A 23,513-nucleotide genomic window follows, 5' to 3' on the forward strand; every position below is an offset into this window, starting at 1 on the left:
TTCTTAACCAAGAACACTTGGTTAAAAAATCGAAAATTATCTTATTGACTTTTGCTCAACATTTTCTTACTTCATTTTAAGAGCTCAGTCTTTTTGTTTGGATGATGATTACAGTGATGCTTTTTCTGAGATCATTCCAATTTGGACCAAAATAGGGCAGAAAGTCCTATAAAATCCACAAATGATTATCACGTGTGTTTACTACACATCTCATCTTATTATATTTTCCACTTCAGTTGCATTTCACAATTTTGCATCTTTTTCATTTATGCTTATCATTTATGTTTTCTTAGTTACGCACTTCTGTACATTCTTGGAAGTATTTATTTATGATTACATTGCATTAAATTCTGAAAAATATAAACAAAACTCAGACACATTTTGGTCTAAATTATGTTTGTTGGGTGAGATTATTTTCCTAACCATAGCATGGCAGGATAACAAGTTTTGATAGCTTAGTGCCAGACCTGAGATCCAAACTGTAAAAACAAAATAAAGTCAATTTCAAATTTACTAACCTCTAGAACTACACCAAGGGAAATAATACTCCCCCTCTTCATGCGCTTATCACGCTTAAAGGACTCCTAAGGGGTTTTAATTGTCCAGTCATCTAATCCAGCTTCAGCCAAACTATGACTGTCAGCCAGAAGGTCTCAAATTTAACTTAGGATTAGTCAGGTACACAGTGGAGTCTACATTCAGCTCTGTGGCTGCATGATTCTCAGTCATGCGGTTGTGAAACAAGTCCAAATCCAAACCCTTGCAGCATGGTTCCCGACAGCTAGTTTGAATGGTTTTAGTGTTGTTTTGAAAATGCGGTACATTGAATCACCGCCTAACATCTCCGCTTGTTCTCATCTGTCCAAACAATGTTGTTCCAAACCTCTTGTGGTTTGTTCCTTTTGCAAGTTTGTAAAGAAAATTTCACATAGAGAAAAGCTTTTCACTGCCATCCTATTAAAATCCACCAGCAACAACTCCGTTTTAATTTATACTGTAGAATATATGCTGTTAAAATGCTTATACTTTTTATTTAAGACAATAAGAAAAAAGTACTTACTGTTTCTTCACAGCGGGGTGGGGTCCTGACTGCAGCTTTGTTGTTTGGTCATTTTTCTGAACATTTCATAGTGGGACCTCATGGGAAACTAGACATCCGTTCCTGAGAAGACTGTCCACTGCCTTAAATTGTTTCCTCCCATAAGTCATCGTTATCTCGGTTTCTATCACAACTTAAAGTATTTAGAGAAGGGCCTGAGTGTTCCCAAAACAAGAGAAAAGGAAAGTTGTTTTATTTGAGCTATTTTATAAAAAAAAAAATAGACAATGTATTGGACACTTCTATTTAAAATAATGCTACATATTGTGCTTTCGATTGTTTCCCAATGAAAGTCTTTTGTAATGCTTTAAGCAAAGGTTTAAGTAGATTGTAATAAATAATAATAACTTAATGAAGCTATTATGTTTTGTTTTCCTGACAATTGGAGTCATCTGCAGGTTCATTTATGGATGGCCCTGAGATGGCCCTGGGAATAATGGTGGTTTTTGTTCTTACTTAATTTTATTCCTGCTTTCACAAATGCAAAAGATTACATACAACTAATCACAGCCTAAGCATACAGCTAATAAAAATATTGAAAATTAACAAATTAATACAGTTTTTGTAAAATAGTTTAAATCTGAGGAAAATATGTATTTTTTTTTTTCTTGAAGCATTACTGAAATTACTTTTTTAATTAAGTCAGACTTGAAAATGTGACCTATCAAACATGTTGAACTAATAAAAATATAAGAAATATATGATTGTTCTTCTAAAGCAATATTAGCTGAACATATTTTTTTAGCATTAAATCACTTATCTCAAGACCAAAAATTATTTTGGCACTGTATCCTCACACTGTACTCAACATGCATTTTAAGAAATGATTAAAAAATTCCCCATCACATTCCTAAAAACAATGGCCAAAAGTGATTTTGTCAAAAAAAATAAAAAGACTTTAGCCATTATTTTGGGGAAGGTGGCAAAATGTTACCGCATTAAATCAAGCTGCACTTTTAATTATATTTCCAAGCTCCACTTCGATAGAATCTAACAGCTGCGGCAGAAGCAACATAGGCAAATTTTTCAGACTGTAACTCTCTTAAGCAATTTCACCGCTCATGGTGTGGACTTCATACATCTCTTAGCCAGTTGTTAACTCACAATGAAGGAGTTTCATTATCAGTTGGCCATTAGAGTGCTGTACAACCGGATAAGTGTTGGTTTGATTGCAAAGGCATTCAGTGGGGACAAGATAATTGCTTAGCGTGACTAAGAGCGTACAAATTGGCTCGGAGAGTTCTCTTGGAAAAGAGAGGGATGGATGGGCGGATGTAGCGAGTGGCGGCAGGAGGGGGTAAAAATAACCTGAGGCTGACAGAAAAGGAAGGCGACCCTTTGAAACTGATGATTTAGCAGGCAGTCTCATCTTTTCAGGAAGGTTGGTGAGGGAGGAAACAGAGGGTGTGTTTTGTTTTGTAGACACAGAGGTAATGAAATCAAGCCATCTGGCCTGGATGATCCCCTCGCATGTCTCTCCTCCCGTCATTTGAAAACATTTTTTCAGATCCGAATTAAGTTGATTCATTATTTCCATCATGAAAAGTGAGACTTCTCCTCGAAGCACTGTCGAGGTATTACTTCTGCTGGCAAAAGGATAAGTAAACAAATAATAAAAATGTTTTAATAGGGCAAGCAACAGTGTTTGCTGAAAAAAAAAACACCCTATATTGCAAAGATTTTCTTACACTTTCCTTGTGTTTTCCAGCAAGTTTGCAATGACAGTTTCCTTGTTAGCAGCGTGGGAGCTGGTATGGAGCGAGCGGGCTCAGAGCACAGGATGAAGGGAGGGAGAGGAAACCACTTTAGATATGAAAGGATTTCCATTTCCTAGAGACAAACAGCCTCCCTCTCAGTGTCTCCTGCCCACATCTTGCTCTCTGCTTGTCCCAACCGTCTCCTGGTTGGCCTGTGCGACTGGCCCAGACCAGGGACTCTGAACGCCCAGGAGATTACGTGGGACCTATAATGACGTTTGTGTGTCCGTCTGTCCATCTGTCGGGTCTTTCTGCATGGAAAACTACTTGAGATGAGAGTTAGGAAGGCATATTTTGATGTGTAAAATACAGTATTTCTTTGTTTTTTTTCTTACCAAAATGCCATAATTTAGGTTACAAGAGAAGCACTAAAATCAACAATAAATGCAAAATGCAGTTTTCAAAAAAATAATTGAATTAACTTAAAAAAAAACTACTCTAAAATAATAAAAAAAACTCTATTTGAATAAAATATCTCCATTGTTAAATCTCAAATATAACTGCAATTATGTAGTTATAATTGCAGTTTAATTCATTCCTCAGGCTACACACAGCTACAATGTCTTCCAGAAATGTTGATGTAAGCAATCACTTTAATGGATCATATCTAATAAAACAAAGTAGGGTGAAAGATCTCAAATATGACAAATAGACTTACAAAACTACAGAAAAGTCTTCAGGAATTTGTGTGTCCGGTTAGATGTGGTGTAAAATTAACGCAGCATATGTTTTAGGTTAAAAACTTCATGCATACCGTTAAACCTAAGAGTTTGTAATAGTATATACTCTTAGGGGCTGTGTTGCTGCTTCACGGTCTGAACACCATGTTGGAAGTAGGAAGTTTGCTCTCGACCAGGGAAAGGGAAATTACATCAAAACTTCAATCTGATTGATTCTTTGGCATGACCTTAAATAGTTATTTAAAGTTTGTAATCTGTCCATTGTGACCAAATTAAAGCAATTTTACAAAGAAGAGTTGGACAAAATCCACCCAAAGTGGTGTAAAAGTTGCACTGTTATTTTAAATGCTTAATGATAGTTTGACACAACCACTGAATAGGTTTTAAGCCACATTGCTTTTTCATTTGATCATGTTGCTTGGGAGAGCTTATTTTAGCCTTTAATAAGCAATATTTTAAGGCAATACTTCATATTGTGTGCCCACAGGAAGGGGTAACTCAGGAAAACCAGAAGAAACATGTAAGGATTTGTGCACTTTCTTGTGGCTCTGTATGTTGGGTTCAGATTCCCTAAGCTGTCCATCATCACAGAAAATGAGCATCTGCTCCCAGATTTAACAAGTGTCCATCTGGATTAAAGGACCTTGAGCAAGACAATGAATCTCAAGCGGCTTCTTTGGTCTCTTCTGTTTCTAATACTTGACCCAGGACCTCAATAAAGCCACAGACAAAAACCTTTTCACAAGAGAGTGATGAATGGACGTTGAACTAGTGGTTAACTCAGTTCAAGGCTATTTAGCGCCGCCAGACTTGTCAGGGAGATGGACACATAGAAATTAAATTTCCTCATAAGAAATATTAATATCATCTGAGTTTATGTGTAACATTTTGTGTCCGACCCAACTAGATCAAGTGCAGTAAAAAGCACAGCCAGCCTCAGATGTCTTTAGAATAACTTAAAACCTTCAGGGTGAAACTAGATTACATGCCAACATCTACAGTGACTCAATATTTTATTTAGGGAGCATGTACCAGACACCTGAGACATGGATTCAATTTTCTGGAACTGTAATACAGAGAAGGCATTTGATATTGGTATATCACTGTAAACAGACCTGCTCCCAGAAGTGGTTCCTGGTTACATTGCAGATTAAATCTGCAGCGTCTAGTTTTATTGCTGTGAAGTTCATGTGTTGTAATCACTGCTGTGTTTTCAGTCTACCGGCACCTTCAGTTCTGACTAATGAAAAAGAATGGCTCACCCGCTGAAGCTATCGCTTTGCCGATTATTAAAAAAAAAAAAAAAAAAAACACTCATTGCTAAACTCCTCAGTTTTTAAGCTATTCAAATCCACCCTGCCTTCTTTAAATCCTGGAGCGATACGTATTTTAGTATCAGTGAAACTGAAATTCTAAATGAGATGAGATCAAGCAGACATATTTTGAATTATCAGACAATACTTTTGCTCTTGCCAGCTGGAACTCAAGGGCAATGAAACAAAGTGTAATAGTTGAAATTCAGGAATATATTGAGGACTTTTCTGTTTATTCAAGTCATAAATTCTCCATATCTGTTAGTGTGTGTTGTTGTTTCCATTGTTAATACTACTGATTAGTTTCTCATTAGTTTCACTGCTTTGTTAAAAAGCAACATTTTTTTTTTCAACTGTGAGCCATTGCAACAAAATGGCTTTGAACTTATTTAAAAGCACTTGACTGTATTCACTTCATATATTAATGTTTCAGGTGTGAATCCAAAGGAAAAAATGACTGCAAAAATTGAGGGCTCTTAAAATCAAAAATACAGCGCAACTATTTGCAAACTATAAGTTATGACATTATATAAATATTTGACTTGTTGTGTAGCATCACTTGAATATGTATTAGAAACCTAACCCAAACATCTGACGTGAAATATTCATCCCTAACTTAATGCACCTAATTTGAAAATACTGTTGAGAATAAGTAGAGATGTACTGAGCAGAATATATAATTTTTTATACAACTTTTATCTGCCAATTTGCTTTTTTTCAGGAACTATAATCAGCAGCAAAATTTATTTTTCCATTCTCAATAACAGATTGAACTTGACTCATAAAAAGAATCAAACAGAACATTTTTACAGTTGGTTCTATTTAGCTTCCTGCTTTCTGATTAAGTCTCATAGCTCTCTATGAATAAATAGCTGACATCCCATCATGTCTAGGAATACATGATGGCAGTTTTGTTCCTAGAAGTTTGTTGCACCTTTTCTTACTTTATTTTTTAACACCTAATTTATTATTAAAAACTCATTTTGTGCGTAAAATAGTCTGATTCTGCTCAGCAGCAGATTTCTCAGTACTTGTACAGCATATTAGTTAAGCTGCGCCTAATTAGAAAGTGGAGCGCCACATTGGCTCAGATAGCAACACTGTTGCCTTTCAGCAAGAAAATCCCTGGTTCACAGCCCTGTGTGTGGTTTCTGAACCTTATTTGTTCTTATATGGGCATTTGTGTCTCTATGCTGCCCAGCGATAGACTGGCGACGTGTCCAGATTGTACCCTGTCTCCCACCTTTTGACCTCTAGAGATAGGCACCATCTTGTCATTCCAGGACAAACAGGCGTAGGCACTGGATGAATGGATTATTTAGAAAAGAGATTTAAAGTTTTTACAGACTTGTAAACATCTGTTTATTGAATCATGTCTGTTTTTGTTTTAATAGAAACTTTAAAGCTTTGCTGCTCTACATTTTTAATTAGCCATTATTTTTTAAATCTTTCAGGCATATTCATTTCACCGATTTTCAAGCAGAGAACATTATCTAGGAATAAATCAGCCTGGCATACATATTATGTGCTGAATCAATCAATCCTCTGTGTTTGAACAGTAACTTATCTGTCAGAGTAAGAAATGCCAACATTTTCCAAATCCAGTGTAATAAAATAAGGACATTTTATTAAGGTGATAAATGCTGTGTGCATTGGTATCTTGGTAAGCTGGGCATTTGTTGCTCTTCTTGCACTAACATTGATAAATAAGCAGCACTGTCATTCTTGTGCACATTTACCACATTTTTGTAATTCTTGTTTCCCATATATATCTTTACCTGTGCTTGTCTTTACAGGTCAAAGTAAATTGCTAATGCATTTTTTATGTTTATGCATCCACTTTTCTGAGGTTGTGTATCCCAATTTTGGGTAAATTATGGGTTTCTCATTAGCCAGCGTATAAATATTTGCATGCGCAGGGCATATCTTGCTGTGAAAGCAGCTTGCTGCCTTTGAACAATTAAAAAAAAAAGAAAAAAAAAATCTGCTACTTATCAGCAAAACAGAGTGCGGCTCCAAATTTGGGAGAAGGAAGAAAGAAAGACAGGAACAGATGTTGCGTGAAATATTTGTCTACGGGTGAATGTACAAGAGAGAATCTCTTATTCTAAGCACATTTTTATTGAAAATTGTAGAAAGTTACATAAACATAAGGTTTAAACATAAGGTTTGCATACTTGTTTTAGGACTCAGCCCAGTCGGAGTTATTGTTCTTTTCGAATGTTGTTGTTTTGCCCTCATCCATGAGGCATAAGTTTCTCGTAATTTGCTCACATTTTCAACACACAAACACATGCAATCTGTCTGTTACATTTCCGAGAGACTGAGGACGGCCCGTCTGTCTGTTGACATCTCTTCCCAGCTTTCAGTCATGTGACCTAGTAAAGCAGGACATGCACTATTTCGGAAAGTGGAGATTTATGAGTCCGTTCGAACCTTTTGTCCTCCAGATCTTCCTGTAGGGCCCAACCCATGTCCCAGGAGCCCCAGCGCTCTAACAGATGGACGGACACTAAGGGAGACAACGTAAATAATGCACTTTGTTTGAAAAAGAAACAACAAAAAACAGGAAACATATGAAGTGCAGAAACAAAATGACATTACATGGAATGCAGTCTGATACTGATGTTAGCAAATGACAAAATGTAATCATATAGCTCAAAATCGACAAGGCTGTTTAAAAAAAAAAGAAAAGAAACTTTCTGAAACTTGAATCCCCAATCAAACATAAAAAGCAATCTGTTTATCATCCTAGGCTAAAATCTAAATCAGCCAGTTTGACGTTTTTATGAAATATGTGACCTGACTTGATTTTGACCCATTAAATCATTTTATATTTTGCTGAAGACAAAGTAGGACCTGTTTCCTGAGCAGAATTGCACTTGCTTGCCAACATATTTGAGAATTCTCTCTGACCCTAGTTTCTTCTTTTCATTTTTTTTGTTTTGTTTTGTCCTAAAACTACTTGTCTTTCCCATCATTTTTTGTTTCTTTTTCATTTTTACCTCTCTTGTTTGTTTTTCTGTTTGCAGGCTATGGCTTTGTGGACTTTGACAGCCCTGCGGCAGCCCAGAAGGCTGTGGCCTCGCTCAAAGCCAGTGGAGTCCAGGCACAGATGGCGAAGGTAAGGTTCATCTCACCCCGCTCCCTCTGGTCCGATGAACTCCTGGGTGTGATGCGCTGTTTTTGGTATTTGGAGGTTTTGATGAAACTAACGAGAGTTTATGTTTAGTGATGTAGAAGACTACCTAAAATATACAATAGAGGATAAACATTTCTACAGTACCGTTTTGGCTCACTGTATGTTAATGGTTACTTATATTGGACTGCCATTACCATTGAGTCAAAGTGCATATTGTGCAACTGGTGAATTTCATAATGTATATTTTGTTGTTGACATTATTCAAGAATTTTACTAAAATTGGAAACCATCCTACATTCTATAGTTTCCTCATTTGTTGCTCCTATGTACATCAGCTTTCCTATGTAGCATTTCTATTTCTTCTGTTTTACTTAGAAACTGAACATGCATTTGTATGTGTCTTGAACCTTTCCACATTTTGTGAAATTTAAACCGAAAACATTCATTTTATGCGAAAGACAAGCACAAAATTGTGCCTTTAATGAAACAAAATGTAAACAGAGGTGAAAAGACATGGTGCAATGTAAATTTAACTTAAGTTACTTTATGGTTCTTTCACAAAAGTCTTACGCAAAGTCACTAATCTCAAAAGTGGGGTAAAGATGGGACGCAGTTCCACAGACATAAAACACTTTTCAAATAAACGCCTACTGAGCAATGTCAGATTCTTTAATGACATCCTCAAAGACAATGAATTGTACCCACAAATCATTATGGTGTCATTAGCAAGACCGACTCGCTCCTTCTAATCATTATGGTCCACTTGAAAATCATCCAGTTATTAAAGAGATATTGGGTCCTAAAGTTTTTTTTAAAAAAATCTGTCAAACACCTCCTGCATAGATATGGACAAATCTGCCTCCCAGGTCTATGATGATAGCTTCAAAATACAAAGCTGAGGACTTTTAGACAGCAGTTAACTGTGCAATATTAGTGGCTGAGGCCACAGTCACATTTTGTGAGTTATTAAAGAGTGAAGAAAAAACATATAGGTAAGAAATGGATATATGAATAGATACATATGTACCAATGAACATATATAGGTGGGGTTGTTTTTTTGTTTTTTGTTTTCTTTAGTGGTGGTCAGTGACTTTTAAGAATTCAAATAGTTGCTACCGTAAAAATAAATTGAGGGGAACTTTAGAAGTTTTTTAAAAGATGTTTTACCCCCCAAAAATCTAGTAGTAACACAGATCAGCTGTATATTAGTGGTAGCCTTGTATTGGTGTCATGATAATATGGGTGGATTCCATGTTCTAGCATTATCCCTTGCATTTATATTACTCCTCTGATTATCCACTGGCACCCAATTTAGGAAGTGGTTAAAATATGACACTGGTAAATGGGACACTCCTTCAGAAAGCATGATGGCTGATGGTTTTTATATCACCACCTGAAGGAAGTTTCAGTAGACACTGGAAGAGGTTGGGTAATCCAAGAAAATTAAATTCAGCACAAATTGCCTGTAACTTTATTGCCACATACTTTCCTTTCTGAGGCAGAAGAGTACAATTAAGATGGGCCAGTCTTCAGGCAGCTGGAGCATCCCACTGAATTAAACAGCAGCAAACCTCTAGGCCACCTTTGCCATTTCCTTCCATTAAACCTCTTTTCATTAGCCTCCCATCTCTCATTTTGTTCCTAAAGGATTTCGGAGTGCGAGCATTAGCAGCAGAGGGGTTGTGATGTGTTTAGTGGATGTTCTAGAAAGAAGACCCCTACAACGCCTCAGGGATTAGGCTTTCCAGAGAGATGGAATAGAGGGCAAAAAGTCAATTCCAAATGAAATTACACATACTTCTTACTGTGTCATGAGCTAATTATGGAGAAAGCCACTCATTTCCCACCTAGTTTTGTTGCAGTGTGTAGCGAGCTAACTGAAATGCGGCTCCAGTGTGTAGCATTTTGTGTTAGTACGCTAATTGGGTTTCGCTGAATCTTGATTTTAATTAAACTGCGGGGAAAAATGCTTATTATTTCTTTAAATTGTCTTCATTAGATATAGTCTGATGTGAGATTGTGAGAGTACAATAACCTGGAGTAAAACCGCTGCTGCTTTGGGAAATGTTGAGAAATCTATGTACTATTAACGAAAAACTTTACTGCATGTCTTTGGCCTCTGGTTTTGCTCTTCTTTCTGTCAAGTACCTGTTTTTATTTAAAACAGAAAACCAAAATGATTCACAGAGCTGTTAAATGAATAGTACAGCTAAATTAATGCCATCCACAATATTTAGCTATTTTTTTTATTAATAGTAATTTGTTAATTAGTCGAGCTATCTGCATGGGTCGGATGTCTGGAGTAAACCTCTTCATAGCTGTTCTAATTGTATGTTGGCAACTATAGTTTTAAAACAAGTTTATCCTAATAGCAGTGATGGATGGTGCTCTCTTACTTAACTCATGATGTCTTATGTTTTTCATGACCAGAAATGATTCTGACAGCAGAATTTCTGTTGTTTTTATAAGCAATGATAAATGATTGAAAGCTAAATAAGCTAAACAACACAACAGATCAACTGATCATCCATTTAAATGTTGACATTAGTCAGTAGACATTTTCCTCACTTGTTCAAAGTATTCAAACTGGACAAAGGATGAGATTTGTGAAAACTGCAAACATCGCCTGAAGTTCTTTTAGTTCTGGGTTGGTTTGATATTTTCCACTTTGCGACTGGAAGTGATGAACCTGAGCCAAAGGGTCATTATCAGACTCAGGAGGTTCTGCTTCTGAGATAAATCTCTGAACTGGAACTGGAAAGACTTCGAGGCTCTAAAAGATCTTGAGGTAGTTATCACTGAAGAATGTTTAAATAGTTTGACAGATTTAGTTTCAAATCCCCATCCATTGAGAGTAAAGCACATTTTTGTTGCTGTTTTTACTGTCATTTTACTAAGGAGGTTCAGCTAGAACCAAGCCGTTTCCATCTTGTTCCCACATAGATTCATATGTGCTAAATATAAATGACACAATAGAAGACAAAAGCTTGTCTTCTGTTTGTTTTATTTATTCTCCAATTAAATTTAAGAGTTCTTCTTTTTATTAGATCTTCAAGACTCAGAATATCATAACGTGTTCCTTGTTGGAATTGATTGTGTACTGACAACATTTAGGTAAGCAGATTCATCTTTGCAAAAAGTTTCTGATTTTAAAAGACAAACGACAGTGCAAGATTTTATTTTATTTTTTCAATTAACTTATGAAAAGTTATTTCCTCGTTTAGATTGACCTCCAAGTTGTCTGGACAAATGTGGCATGAAAATGAAGCATTTTAAATTATATTGGTTTAATGATTTGTAGGTTATGAAAGGAGGATCAAACTATCAAATTTGTAGAGGTTAAGCCCTCATTATCAATGTGGCTTGCTTCTTGCTGCTTGTCTCAAGAAACAGCAATTCAAACATGCTTCCAGATGCTTCATTGCTTGCACAATATTTGCAGCTCTACAGACCTTTTCATACATTAAAACATTATCCAAGGACTCCATCATGACAGCATAGCACAGGAGAAAAATGGCTTGGTCCTCCCAAACAGAGACACCGGATACCTCAGTGAAGGTGCCTATGTTTCTAGTGACCGAGAGACTCAGTATCTCACACAGAGCTTAAAAATGAGTCTTATATAACTGATCTAATAAAGTGGAAAAATTATAAAAGGGATGGTTGTAAAATTCAGTGTTCAAGCTGATGCAGAAATATGAAAATAAATTAGTTGAATAAAAAATGTGGAATCTTTCTGTTGCTTATATAAATTTAGATGATTTCTTCTATACTGTTCGTTTATTTGTAAATAGCTTCTGCTTTTAACATTTGCATGTATCTGTTTCTTTTGCTATTTCTTTTGATTTCCTTTTATGAGTTCGTTGTTTTACTGCTGCATGCATTCCACTGCTTAAAAGATTAAAGAGCTGCTATTTGCTCATAGTCATAAAATGCTATACATTCTAAATTTCTTGTCAGTGGTATAAAACCTCTTCAGTATTTCTAGTACTGAGGTTATTTAATCATAAGACCCAAGCTGAGTCTTAAATTCCCTCCTACATAAATATACCCATCCTCTGGCAACTATTTGGACACGTGAACATATTTGACCAAGTGTCTAAAGTTTTCCAAGCTGTTTGTACTGTAAGAACACCCCCAAAAAAGGAGACTGAGTTTCTTCTCAGGCACCCAGAACTGGTGCAAGTGGAAAAGATGGATTGTATTCTTGTGAGTGTGTGTGAGTGTATGCAAAAGTCATGATTTATTTTTCAAGTTAGCATATGATAATCTCATCACTTACCATTCTTTTTTTTATCCTCTTTTGTTATTCATGCACAAACTGTTTGATAACTATTAGATTTTGAAAATGCCTGCTCTCATACACATGTTGTAATGCTTTCATCACCAGAAAAGAAAACTGAATAGTCAAATTTTATCACATTTTAACTGCAGTCACTTTTAACCATTAACACTATCAATTCTGTAAAGGTGATCTCTTTAACTCAAAGAATCCAAAATATACTCAATAGCTGCCATATACTGAAGGCTGAGAAAATAGTCACTCAGTTAATGTCCATTCATCCAGTCATTGTCTGTACCCTCTTATCTTTGAGAGAGACCTATTCAAGTACTGAGCAGAAGAATAGAACAAATCAATGTACGGGTGTGTCGTAACTTTCTTCAACCAGATAGTAAGAAAACTGAAGTTATCATTTTTGGATGTAAAAAGGAGCTATGAAGAGTTATCACAATGCTTCAGCTATTACAGCTAGAAACTAGTGACCAGGCACAAAATAAGAATTCTGCTTCCAGCTGGAAGGAGTTTATTTGTTTGTGCCATTAAAAACGGCATTATTTATTAATTAATTAATTTATTTATTTATTTTGTGAGCTGAGCTTCAGACTGTAATTCAGTAACTGTAAAAAAAACAAAGCAAAGCAAAACAAAAATCACTCAACTTACGAAAGGTGCAGCCTTGCGTAAACTGTTGATAAATTTGTCCAATTGCCCAACCTTATTGCATAGTCAAGTTTGAGGAGTATCGCTAATATAAGTCCTCTCTAACTTTTCATTGTCTATGCCCACATGTGGGCACAGACACTCATAGCAAGCTAGCAGGAAACACTGCTGCTTTTCTCTGTGAAATATCTGAAATTTGCCACCAGAAAGCACTTTGCTCGCCTCTAAACCAAAATGCTGGTAAATGGTGTCAAAGTGAACTGCATTATAGTTAAAATGGGACAAAAATGTGAGCTCCATTTGTGACTTTGTTCACTTGACGATCTTTATGTACAACAATAGTCTTGCGTTCCTTTGAATATACTTGAGAAAGCATTTAAGGTACACAGCATCAGATAAATTAAATCAGTTCAAATTCACTTTTATGTTGGCTTGAACTTAAGACTTTTTGAGACTTTTTCTGAGGTCAATGTTTGATTGTCTTTGCAAAATTTAGTACGTTGGTGAAAGGTAAGATGAATGTTGTAACTAACTTTTTCTGCAGATTTCATCAGAATTTTTTCAGCCTGTCCAACACTCAGTTCTCCAGAATCAATAACAGAAAAATATATATATTAAAAAGCAAATCATTCCGAAAAGAAAGATGCTGCCATCAACACATTTGACTGGAGGGACAGTAATAATGAGGACTTACTCAGTATGCATAATCCACACACGGAGATGGATTTCAAGGCCAAATGGGCAAGAATTTGCTTAATCTTATCATAAAATGTCTTGAAGTTCTCAGAAACAGAAATTAGTCAAAAAACATGGTTTGGATTGTCATAGTGTGTGTAGATTATCATAGTGTAGATGTTCTGTATACAGAGAGAAAAATTAATTCACCTTATTGTAAGAAGCTATAGCAGAAGAGCAGGAATAGTGGAAGTGACATACAGTGAATGCCTCTGGGGCCTAAAATGATTCCAGGCCATTTACATGTCAACTTGCCAGGCAATTGTGAGTTTCTCTCTCTGATATTCTCTACACATAAAAAAACAAATAAATTAATACAAAATTCAGTTTGGTCCTGATTGAGCTAAAATAAATTCTCTGTCATCTATGACTAAATTTCTTTTGTTGAGATCTGAGTTGAACCACTTGAACCACTCCTTCACACGTTCAGTTCAAACTGTTCAGTTCCCACATTCAAACTGTGGGAGCCAGTTTGGTTAATTAGCCAAAGACTGAGAACAAGGATGTTGCAAGTCGAATACAAATTTTGCAGACATTGATATTAGTGCAGCTATCATTCATACTGAATCTGCAGGAACAATAAGATTTCAGGTATTTTTACATTGCAATGTTGTTTGGATCTTAATAGCAAAAACATAAAAACAAACTTTCGTCGCCTTCATTTGGAGATCTTTCACTATTATAGGTTGATTTTAGATGAGAATTGTCTAAAAGATGCTAAAACATCTGCACGGATGGATGAGCTATACATTTTCCTCAGACTATCAGGACATTTGAAATAAAATTAAAACGATAAATCTCAAACACCAAAAATCTATGTGGTTCATAAGAGATCATGTGAGGTATGTAAGAGATAATTGCTGCATGAGTGGGTGGAAAAAAGAAAGTCTGTTTACCTCTCTGTGTAAGCAGGCTGAAAATCATGTGGCAACTTCAAAGAGAACCACAATTAGAGTGACTTTCTGACAAGATTCATGAATTAATTAGAAGTCAGCCAATGCAAGATTAGACCTGCATGTGTTCAGATCTGTTCGTGGTGAGAAACCTTTACCCACTAAACTCTGCTTCTTGTCCCGACATCTTCTTTGTGGCAGGTGTGTGTCTTGGTTGTGAAATAAAGGGAACGAGAAGAAAATTCAGTGAGACAAGGCGGTGGGTAGAAGAAAAACTGTGTGGGGTGTGTGTGTGTGTCCTGTAGTCACAAGTCTTCTTGGTAATTACTGTTGACCTGAAAGATGATTGCTGCTACAGCTGTACTCTGTCTCTTCTCTGCCAGCTCACTCAGAGTTAGTTTTCGTGTCTGCTTGTCTTCCTTACTGCTGTCTCTTTGTGTTACTTACCCTTGTAATAAGTTCAGTCTAAGACTTATGTTTAAATCTTAGATTTTTTTTAATTTTCTTTCCATAATAGTTCTCGTTAATTTTGTCTTAGATTTTATTTTTTCTATATTTGTGTTTTCATTCTTTACCCTAACTTCTCTGTTGGATTAGGCAAAGAATAAAACAAGGAATATTTTCTGATATGGGTGACATGAATGTAAAATACTGTAAAAGCAAATATTGGGAAATTGATTCGTAGTGAAACATGTTTGGGTTTCAGTTCAATTAAATTCAGGTCGTTATTTGATTTTCCACAAACGCTACAAAGCTTATAATATCTCTCACCATCTCTCTGTCTGTGTGTGTGTGTACAATAACATGACCACAGGGCCAAGGTCACTATGTTAATTAGTGCGACAGTGCCACTAGCAGTGACACTTCACACCTCCCTCCATTAGTCTCTCCATTTCTTCTTCTTCCCTCCATTTTGTCCTTGATTCCTCCTGTCTTTTTCTGCACATCTGATGCATCTATTTTTTTTTTTTTTGCATTTTCCTCTTTCCCTTTTTCATCCTTTTTTGTCTTACCCTCTTGCATCCCTGATTTGTCTACAAATAAAGCTAACATATAAAGTTGTTAAATGTCACCTAAAACACATAGATTTGTAATTCATAGACTTATGCCCAGTAGTTTTCTGTAGTTCTAGACTAATATTTAGTATTAGATTTGATTTATCTTTTGATATGCCTCCTTGATGCAGTTCATTTCAAGTTCCAGTTTTCAGTAAATTGTGTTCTGTGGCTACTAACAGAAAAAAAAATCGATATCATGTTGCCATATTTATCCACAGTAAACTATATGGTATCACTTTATTTTAGCAGTTTTCAAATCCGATACCAGCATCCCTAAGGTGAATAGAAACTGGCTCACAGTCAGTGTGAACGGTGCTATCTTAGATGGCTTTGTTTCATAACCCGAAATGTAATGTGTGAAAAAAACAAAAAGCCAGAACTACTCAAATAATGGGTGAAAACAGTGGAGAATAGCAACAGTGGGTCGTAAATTGTAGCTGTCTTTTCTCCCTGTTTAATTCCTTCATCTTTCTCCAAATTATTATCCCCCGCACACGGGCAACAAAAGACAAATGTACCCAAGCCCTCACAGTGCAGGGCTGCTAATGCAAGGTTAATGCAATTGAAGTGCAGTTGATGGTAGTGCATGTTTAGGCTAGATCAGATTTAATTCAGTCTTGTTTCTGTCATGTACGATCCTTCCGTCTCTTCTTACATATCAGCTCTCCTCTTACTGGGTTTATTTTGGGCAACAACACGGGTTGTCCGGTTCTCAAAAACACACAGGGACTCAGAGGGGACAGAGAAAAACCAGCTAAAAATGAATTAGTGCAGTAGTTATGTTGCAGCACTCAGTCCTGCAAGAAATTTCAAACTTGAGTCTCCCAGAAAGCAAGGTAGAAATTTTACATCCAGTTTCTACACAGTCAAGAACCAAATCCTGTCTGGTTTCCCTGTGACAAGACTTGGATCTTGTTTGTTTTACTTGCTTGTATAAGAGAAAGATGTGAAAAATGTGTAGAAAAACTTTAAATACACCAAAAATTGTGGATGCCTCAGTCCATGAGTTCAGTGAAAGATTTGTAAATTGTTCAGAACAAGTAGCTTCAATAACACATATCTCAATGTTTTTTTTTTTTTCAAGTCTCCAAATTGTTCTCAAGTTCTACAAATGGACTGCTACTCCTACTATATTGTGCAATATTACTTTCAGAAACACAAGACACTCTTTTCTATTTTGCCTTGCCACCTGGGTGACTTTTATAATGAGTGTAAACTGGTTCCCCTACTGCAGCTTCTGTCATAATTTTGGAAAAACCAACGACTTCTGCAAAAGAAGAAAAAAATGTCCAAGAAAATGCGAGTAGAAACAACGCATGGGGTGTAAAAACCCATGGAGAGACAGCAGAAACTAGAGCTGCAATAAACTTATGAAGTTCAAATACAATGTAACTGTCCGACTTTACAACTTAATATATGAACATTTAACATATATATATGTACATATGAATAGCAATAATATTTTGGAAATATTAGAAGTGAATGGTTAATCATATATCTCTTAATTTATTTATGGTCACTTCCAACTACATTTGTTGAAAGTCTCATATTTAATTAAATATGTCCAGAATTTATGCACGTCCTTGCAGTTTTAGTTTTCCCTGCGTTCCACAGAAAGAAGGAAGCAAAAACTGACATACATGGCTACGATCACAGGAAAAGGGAGTGTGCAGCTGGAGTGCACAGAGACGCAGTGCCTGGTTTGATTCTGTATAGATCTATAAGTACGGAGATAACTGGAAAGCACTTTAAAGAAGCTATCCTCACATTCTATCTCTCAGTGGAATTAGCCTTTCAGTGTAGCACCGAAGCAGCAGAGGATACACAGAGAGATTGATCGAGTGAAAGCTCAGTCCAAACCATAGCATGCGGGGTTAGAGGGAGATCAACAGAATGTGGAGTGGTCAGCCTTAGATGGAGAATTTCAGAGTGATAAAGGAGAAGGAGGAAAGACATAAAGCAAGTAAAAACGACCTAATTAAAGAAGAAGTTGGAGAAAGAAAGAAAAAAAAAAGCGACTTTTATCTCAGGCACATATTTAAGCATATATGCTCAGTGCCTTGCAATAGTTGTTCACACCACTTGACCTTTTTTACACTCTGTCTTGCTTCAATTGCAAACTTGAAAATATTTGCTTGGCTTTTATATCCAACAAAAAGTAACACATAATAGTGAAGTGCAAAGAAAATGATAAGATGTTTCCTTAATTTTTTTTTCCTATAAATAAATTGAAAATTGTGGTTTGTTTTTGTATTCATTCTTGTTTGTCTGATGTCCCTACATAAAACAGGGACATCAGAGCAATAAAAAAATAATTGACAATGAAGGGTCTTCAGAAGTTAATACATTTTGTCAGTGGCTTTCATAGTCTTTTTTGGGTGCAGATGCTCAAGCTGAGGAAAGAAAGGCCATCTTGTGTGGCACACGGAAACTATGATGGGCGTCCTCCCATCATAGTGTGAGATTTATTATAGGCACAACATGAAAGTTTTATATATATATATATATATATATATATATATATATATATATATATATATATATATATATATATATATATATATATATATATTGTGTTCCTTAATAAATGAGTAGACTAGAAACAAGAAATGACTCAGTAAGATGGAATATAAACGGACACCACTCTTTCCACATCTTTATTTGCTAAAAAAAAAGACACTTTAAAAAAAGTAAAACATTGGAAATATTAATCCTTCAGCAAGTCATTGCAATTAAGCTTAGCAACCAGGCCCAAATAACTCACCTTCAGAAGGAAACATTATATTCTTTCACAACTGCCATTGTTCTTGGTGGCTGAAAGTATGTTTGTAGTTCATCACTGAACAGACAGCAGAATCAGCTCGATTCATATTCTGACGGCATAATTCAGCCATCATTCAAACTTTGTAGACAGCAGCAGCAGAAGAACAGCTCCTCCAGACAGAGAGTCTTTGGACTACAATATCACAAATCAAATGCTGTAACCTTTTAGGATGTCTGAGTCTGCCCATGCAGGCTGAAAACCAATGAAGATTTTTCTCTTGCATTGCCTTTCAGTCTCACTGCTCTCTGTCGTCGCCGCTCTTTCCATATCATTATATTGTTTCTTTCATTCAGAGATCTCCATTGTACCAGTTGCTCATGAACTCTGTCTTCAGTGTCTTGCCTTTGGGTCAGTTTAGGTCTTTCTTGGTTACTTAAGTATACTGAGGAAAAAAAATGAAAAATTGTGGTGCAGGCAGTGCTGGTGGCTCCTAACAGCATTTACTCAAATGAAAGTGGCTCCAGGGAGAGTAATTGCACCTGCATGGAAGAAATGGAATGAGTTTCTACATCAGCTCTGGGTGCTGTTACTTTGTTTTGATGGTTATTTATCAAGAGCAATTGCACTAAAATATGTGGGGGATTTTCAGCTTCAAGAAAGGATCGAATGTGTGGATTTTGGATGGTGGTAATGAAAGATAAATTTCATCTTTTCGGGTTAAGACAGATTCAAATTACAATTTCTTAGAGTTTATCTTTCTCCTTTTGAAAGAGAGTTTTCTTTTTGAATTCTGATTTTTTTTTTCATGAAATTGCTGCGCCTAAAAGCTTTGATTAATTAATCGGACTGCTTTCCAAATCAAAGATTGTATTGAAAGATTAATTATTTCTTCGAAACAATCTACAAATTTTTGGCATATTTAAAGTTTGTGTTGCGCTTTCTCCTAAAGCATAACACATTTTAATAGAAGAGAAAGCTCTAGGTTTTTGTAAAATATATCTTTCTTGATTTAAAAAGCCCATGAATAATCAAGACTTACACTCTACTCGCTGGTCGTCTAAATGCCTTTATCTCAGCTGGTACCTTCCTCCTTCCAGGAAGCTGTCACAGCCAAAGGAAGCGCCAGACCAGAATAAAAAGCCAACAATGCTCTCTAAAATATTATGACAGTCAAAATTATTCTGCTGAACGACAGTTCAAACCCAAAGTCTGTTTTTCATTGGGTTTGAACTGTCGACAAGTACATGTCTGTAAATATGTACTTGTCTTTACTTTTTGTTAGTATCAAGTTATTTCTGTGACCCTGGTGGACTTTTAATTCATTAACAGGGTTCCCAACAATTTTATCCCTGTCTATGTCAGGATCTTGGGTTGTTTTGGGTTTTTTTTTTCTCTTGTTTTCATAGTTTTGATGATTTATTAGCTGTGTTTTGTCTCAGATATTATTGTTGGTCTTAAGTTTCTGTTTTACTTTGGATCAAACTGTTCTTAGTTATTTTAGATAGATTATGTTTATTTCCTGCATTTACTTATTCTTGTTAGATTCATGTTTCAGCTCCCCTGTCACTGTTTCACCTCCTGGCTCCTCATTGGCACCTCTCTCTCTCTCCCCCTCAGCTCGCCCTTTGCTCTCCCCTCACACCTGCACTTGTTACAGTCTGGTTAACTTCTGCACCTTATTTTCGGTCTTTCCTCATGAGGGAAAACTACCTTCTCCTCTATTTAGACTAAAATATGTACATCATCACATACTTATTTTATTCATTCTTGTTTAGCTTTCTCTGTGCTGTATGTATTGTAGGCTAATTAAAACAAAGCTTGAACCTAGTTCTGTCTGACCGGACCAAACTCTACTGTAGAGTTTAGATCCGTATACCTACTGTATTCCATGACTGCTGTACTAAAGCAGTCCTGGAATATTACATTGTTGGTTTTATTATTTCATACATTATACTGTATTAAGTCATATAGTTTTGCATTTTATTGCGTGTGCTGGTTCTGCTGGAGTTCCCAGTTATGTACTGAACTACTAGTATGAATGGCATCAGGGTTTTTGGGTGTGGTCTCATGGCGCATATCAACATAAATCTCACGAGTTTAAAACTCTGCTTATTTTCTTCTCTGTAGGTTTTACAAACCTTTGACAGAGCCTCATGACTTTGCAATCAAGAAGCTGCTCTTTGTTGAAATAAAATAAATAAATGCATAGGGTGTCAGTCTTGAGCTGTCCTTGGCAGAGGATACGATGGTAATTAAACTGCAGTTTCCTGAGTGGTCTTCCATGAAGACCATCTAATTTTGGCTGGTGCATATATGTGTATTAGGAGCAGGGAAAATGGTTTGAACCTGTGTGCACATCATTTAGATGGAATAGCTTTACTTCCATGTGTCTATGTGTGCTTTTACTCAGCTTATTGTGTATGTGTGACCACCCTTTAGTATTCAAGGACTCAAAAAGGTTTTCTCTTCCTGAAAGCAAATAGTCTTAGTACAACAGACTGTCAAATGGCCCCACTGTGGCCTTGTGCTGACATCTAAAGATCATAAAGGAACCTGGTCTCTCTCATCTGATTACCACAACAATACACACCCACAAGGACATTTTCAAAGAGCTTGTATTCAAGCAAAGAACTTTCAAAAAACACTTCACATTGCACAAGCTGCTGGAGCTGTAGAAATGAATAGGATGCTAAACCTGAGGTCACAGTTTGAACTTGCACACTTGAGCTTGAAATGACTGTTTGATTAGCTGTTTGTTCAAAGATTTTAAAAAGTTTAAAGACTGCTTTCTATGCCAAACAGTCGACAGTGAAAATGTGTACATCAATAAATATGTATCAAACGTCCATCACAATTTAGTGCACAGCCAAAAAACTCCATCCATCCATCCGTCCGTCCGTCCGTCCGTCCATCCATCCATCCATCGAAACTCTTTCCAAATAATTTTGGCAGGTCCCAACATATCCTGAAACGCACAGGACTTATGAAGCCACCCTATATCTCTTACACTGAACCCAGCAACTTTAACCTGTATTATTAACATTATACGAGGCTTAATTCTGTCTATTCATACACTGCTTCATCCTCCTATCACCACTGAACAAGACACTGAGAAACTAGACCTTCTCTGCTTGGTGTAGTGATGTAACTTTAAAAATGTGAAACTATTTAAAAAATGTTTTGAAACAGATTTTAATATGGTTGTTAATTTATTTGTTTTTGTTGTCATGATTGTGAGGTGATATCTTTTTGATAAACACAGAATGATGTATTGGTTGTCAGGAGAAAAAGGCAACCTACCAAGGTGACGGTGCAGAAAAAAGAAAAAGGATGAAGAAAAAGGAGACAAAAAGGCTGGTGTGACTGACAAAGCATTCCCAAAGTTAAGAAGCAAAAAATAAATACATACATAAATAAAAATAGATAAAGAATACCAACGGGAGAGAAAAAAGTTGTGCCAATAGTCATTCATACATTTTAATCTGTGATCCTCAAAAGCAGTTTCTGGAGATTCCAGGAACAACCATTTTTTCTTTTTTTTTTTTTTTCCAGCGCTGTCCTTTGGGAAGCTAACATGCTTTCTGGTCGAAAACATCAAATGATCTCAGACAAGTGAGAAGTTTTATTCTTTTTTACAACTTTTTGGTGTTTACATTTGCGAACTAAAGCAATGTTCTAATTTTTAGAAGACAGTGGAAAAACCTTTTTTGATGACTATTTGTGATGTATTTTTTTACGCCACAAAAATCTGGAATTCTAATCATGTTTGATATAAAATGTTAGTGATCTAAAAATCCATGGGGAATGTAGGATGTCTTTCCCTTTTGTCACTGTTGTCCTAATTGTTTTCTGTCTTTAAACTTCTCTCTCATCCTTGTGTGTCCCTGGCTGTTCTCCTCTCTTTCAGTCTTTATCTCTCTTTGTCAGTCTCACTAACCCAACCCATTCCCCAGAGGTTAATCCCTTTGGTTTCAAATAGAGATAACCATGGCAACAGGCCGCAGTTTTCAAGCTTTAGCTCCATCAAGCAGCAGCATTGATCAGAAAGAAATAGCGTCAGACAAATGCAAAAAACACACAACAGCCAGATCTATATCCAGATTAGAAAAACATCTTCCTACTCGATAATTTCAATGAATTACTTACCAAGATATATATATATATATATATATATATATATATATATATATATATATATATATATATATATATATATATATAAAAACAGATGAACCTTTGTATTTGTGTGTTTGCAGTACACCCATAAATCTGACGCACAAGCGACTAGCGAAACAACAGTGAGGGATGACAAATATGCTTTTCTTGGCCCACTGGGTGCTAATTTTTGCTTCAAAAAACCAATTAATTGGACGCTGGAAAACCCTTGGGTACAAGTTGTGCAAAAAGCAGTTGGGCTATGAGGCCTGAAATACCACATCGATGCAAAGCATATTTCATCAATCACAAAATGCTAATGTTAGCATCCACATTTCTAAAAAGTATTCTTTCAAAAGAAGTTACAATAATGATAAGGAGTTCCTGAAACACCTGAAAACTGAATAAGTGTAAAAGCACTTTACATAATTCTGATGGTTGAGTAAACTAAAAAATAGATAAAAAATAGTGTCCATATTGTTGAGCTCATATGTCACCACTTTCCTATTTTCCATGCAGAAGTAGAAGAGCTAGAATGTTGTCGTATTTCTGTTGATGTTCCAGAGGTATTTACACTTTAGAGTAGTACAGGTTCAAATCAGATTGCTGCCTTAAGAACATTTGCTCCCAAGCAGACACCAGTGGTGTGCATTGCTTCATGAGAAATCATCTTGGAATATTTTGGACACGAGAATTATATCACTAATTCACATTGCCTTAAAAACCTTTTTGAATGTTGCAAAACCTTAAATAGACTTATCTATTGAGAATTGAGAACTTTGTTATTACTATGTTCTTTCAAAATTGTGGTTTTCTTTCATGTACTCCCTGGCTTTCACTTCCCCAAAGATTTATTAGTGGACAAACCATTGGTAAAGAAAAGAAACAGCACAATAAACTATTTCTTAATGTTTCCTCAAGAAGCACTTTTATTAATTTTCTCTTTTTCTATCCAAGGAGACTTTACCTCTGTGA

At 36.0% G+C, this 23,513-nt stretch overlaps 1 protein-coding gene across 3 annotated transcripts in view; it reads left to right on the forward strand.

The window, feature by feature from the left end:
• The window catches only part of LOC129367508 (RNA-binding motif, single-stranded-interacting protein 3-like), a 119,341-nt gene that overhangs the window by 51,359 nt on the left and 44,469 nt on the right, over positions 1-23,513 (forward strand). For all 3 annotated transcript variants that reach the window (XM_055042018.1, XM_055042020.1, XM_055042019.1), the window contains exon 4: positions 7,882-7,973. In XM_055042018.1, the coding sequence (XP_054897993.1) occupies positions 7,882-7,973 (92 nt within the window). The remainder of the gene's footprint in view (positions 1-7,881; positions 7,974-23,513) is intronic.

The sequence above is a fragment of the Poeciliopsis prolifica genome, unplaced genomic scaffold (assembly GCF_027474105.1).
Source record: "Poeciliopsis prolifica strain line A6 unplaced genomic scaffold, Auburn_PproV2 SCAFFOLD017, whole genome shotgun sequence".
Taxonomy (NCBI): domain Eukaryota; kingdom Metazoa; phylum Chordata; class Actinopteri; order Cyprinodontiformes; family Poeciliidae; genus Poeciliopsis; species Poeciliopsis prolifica.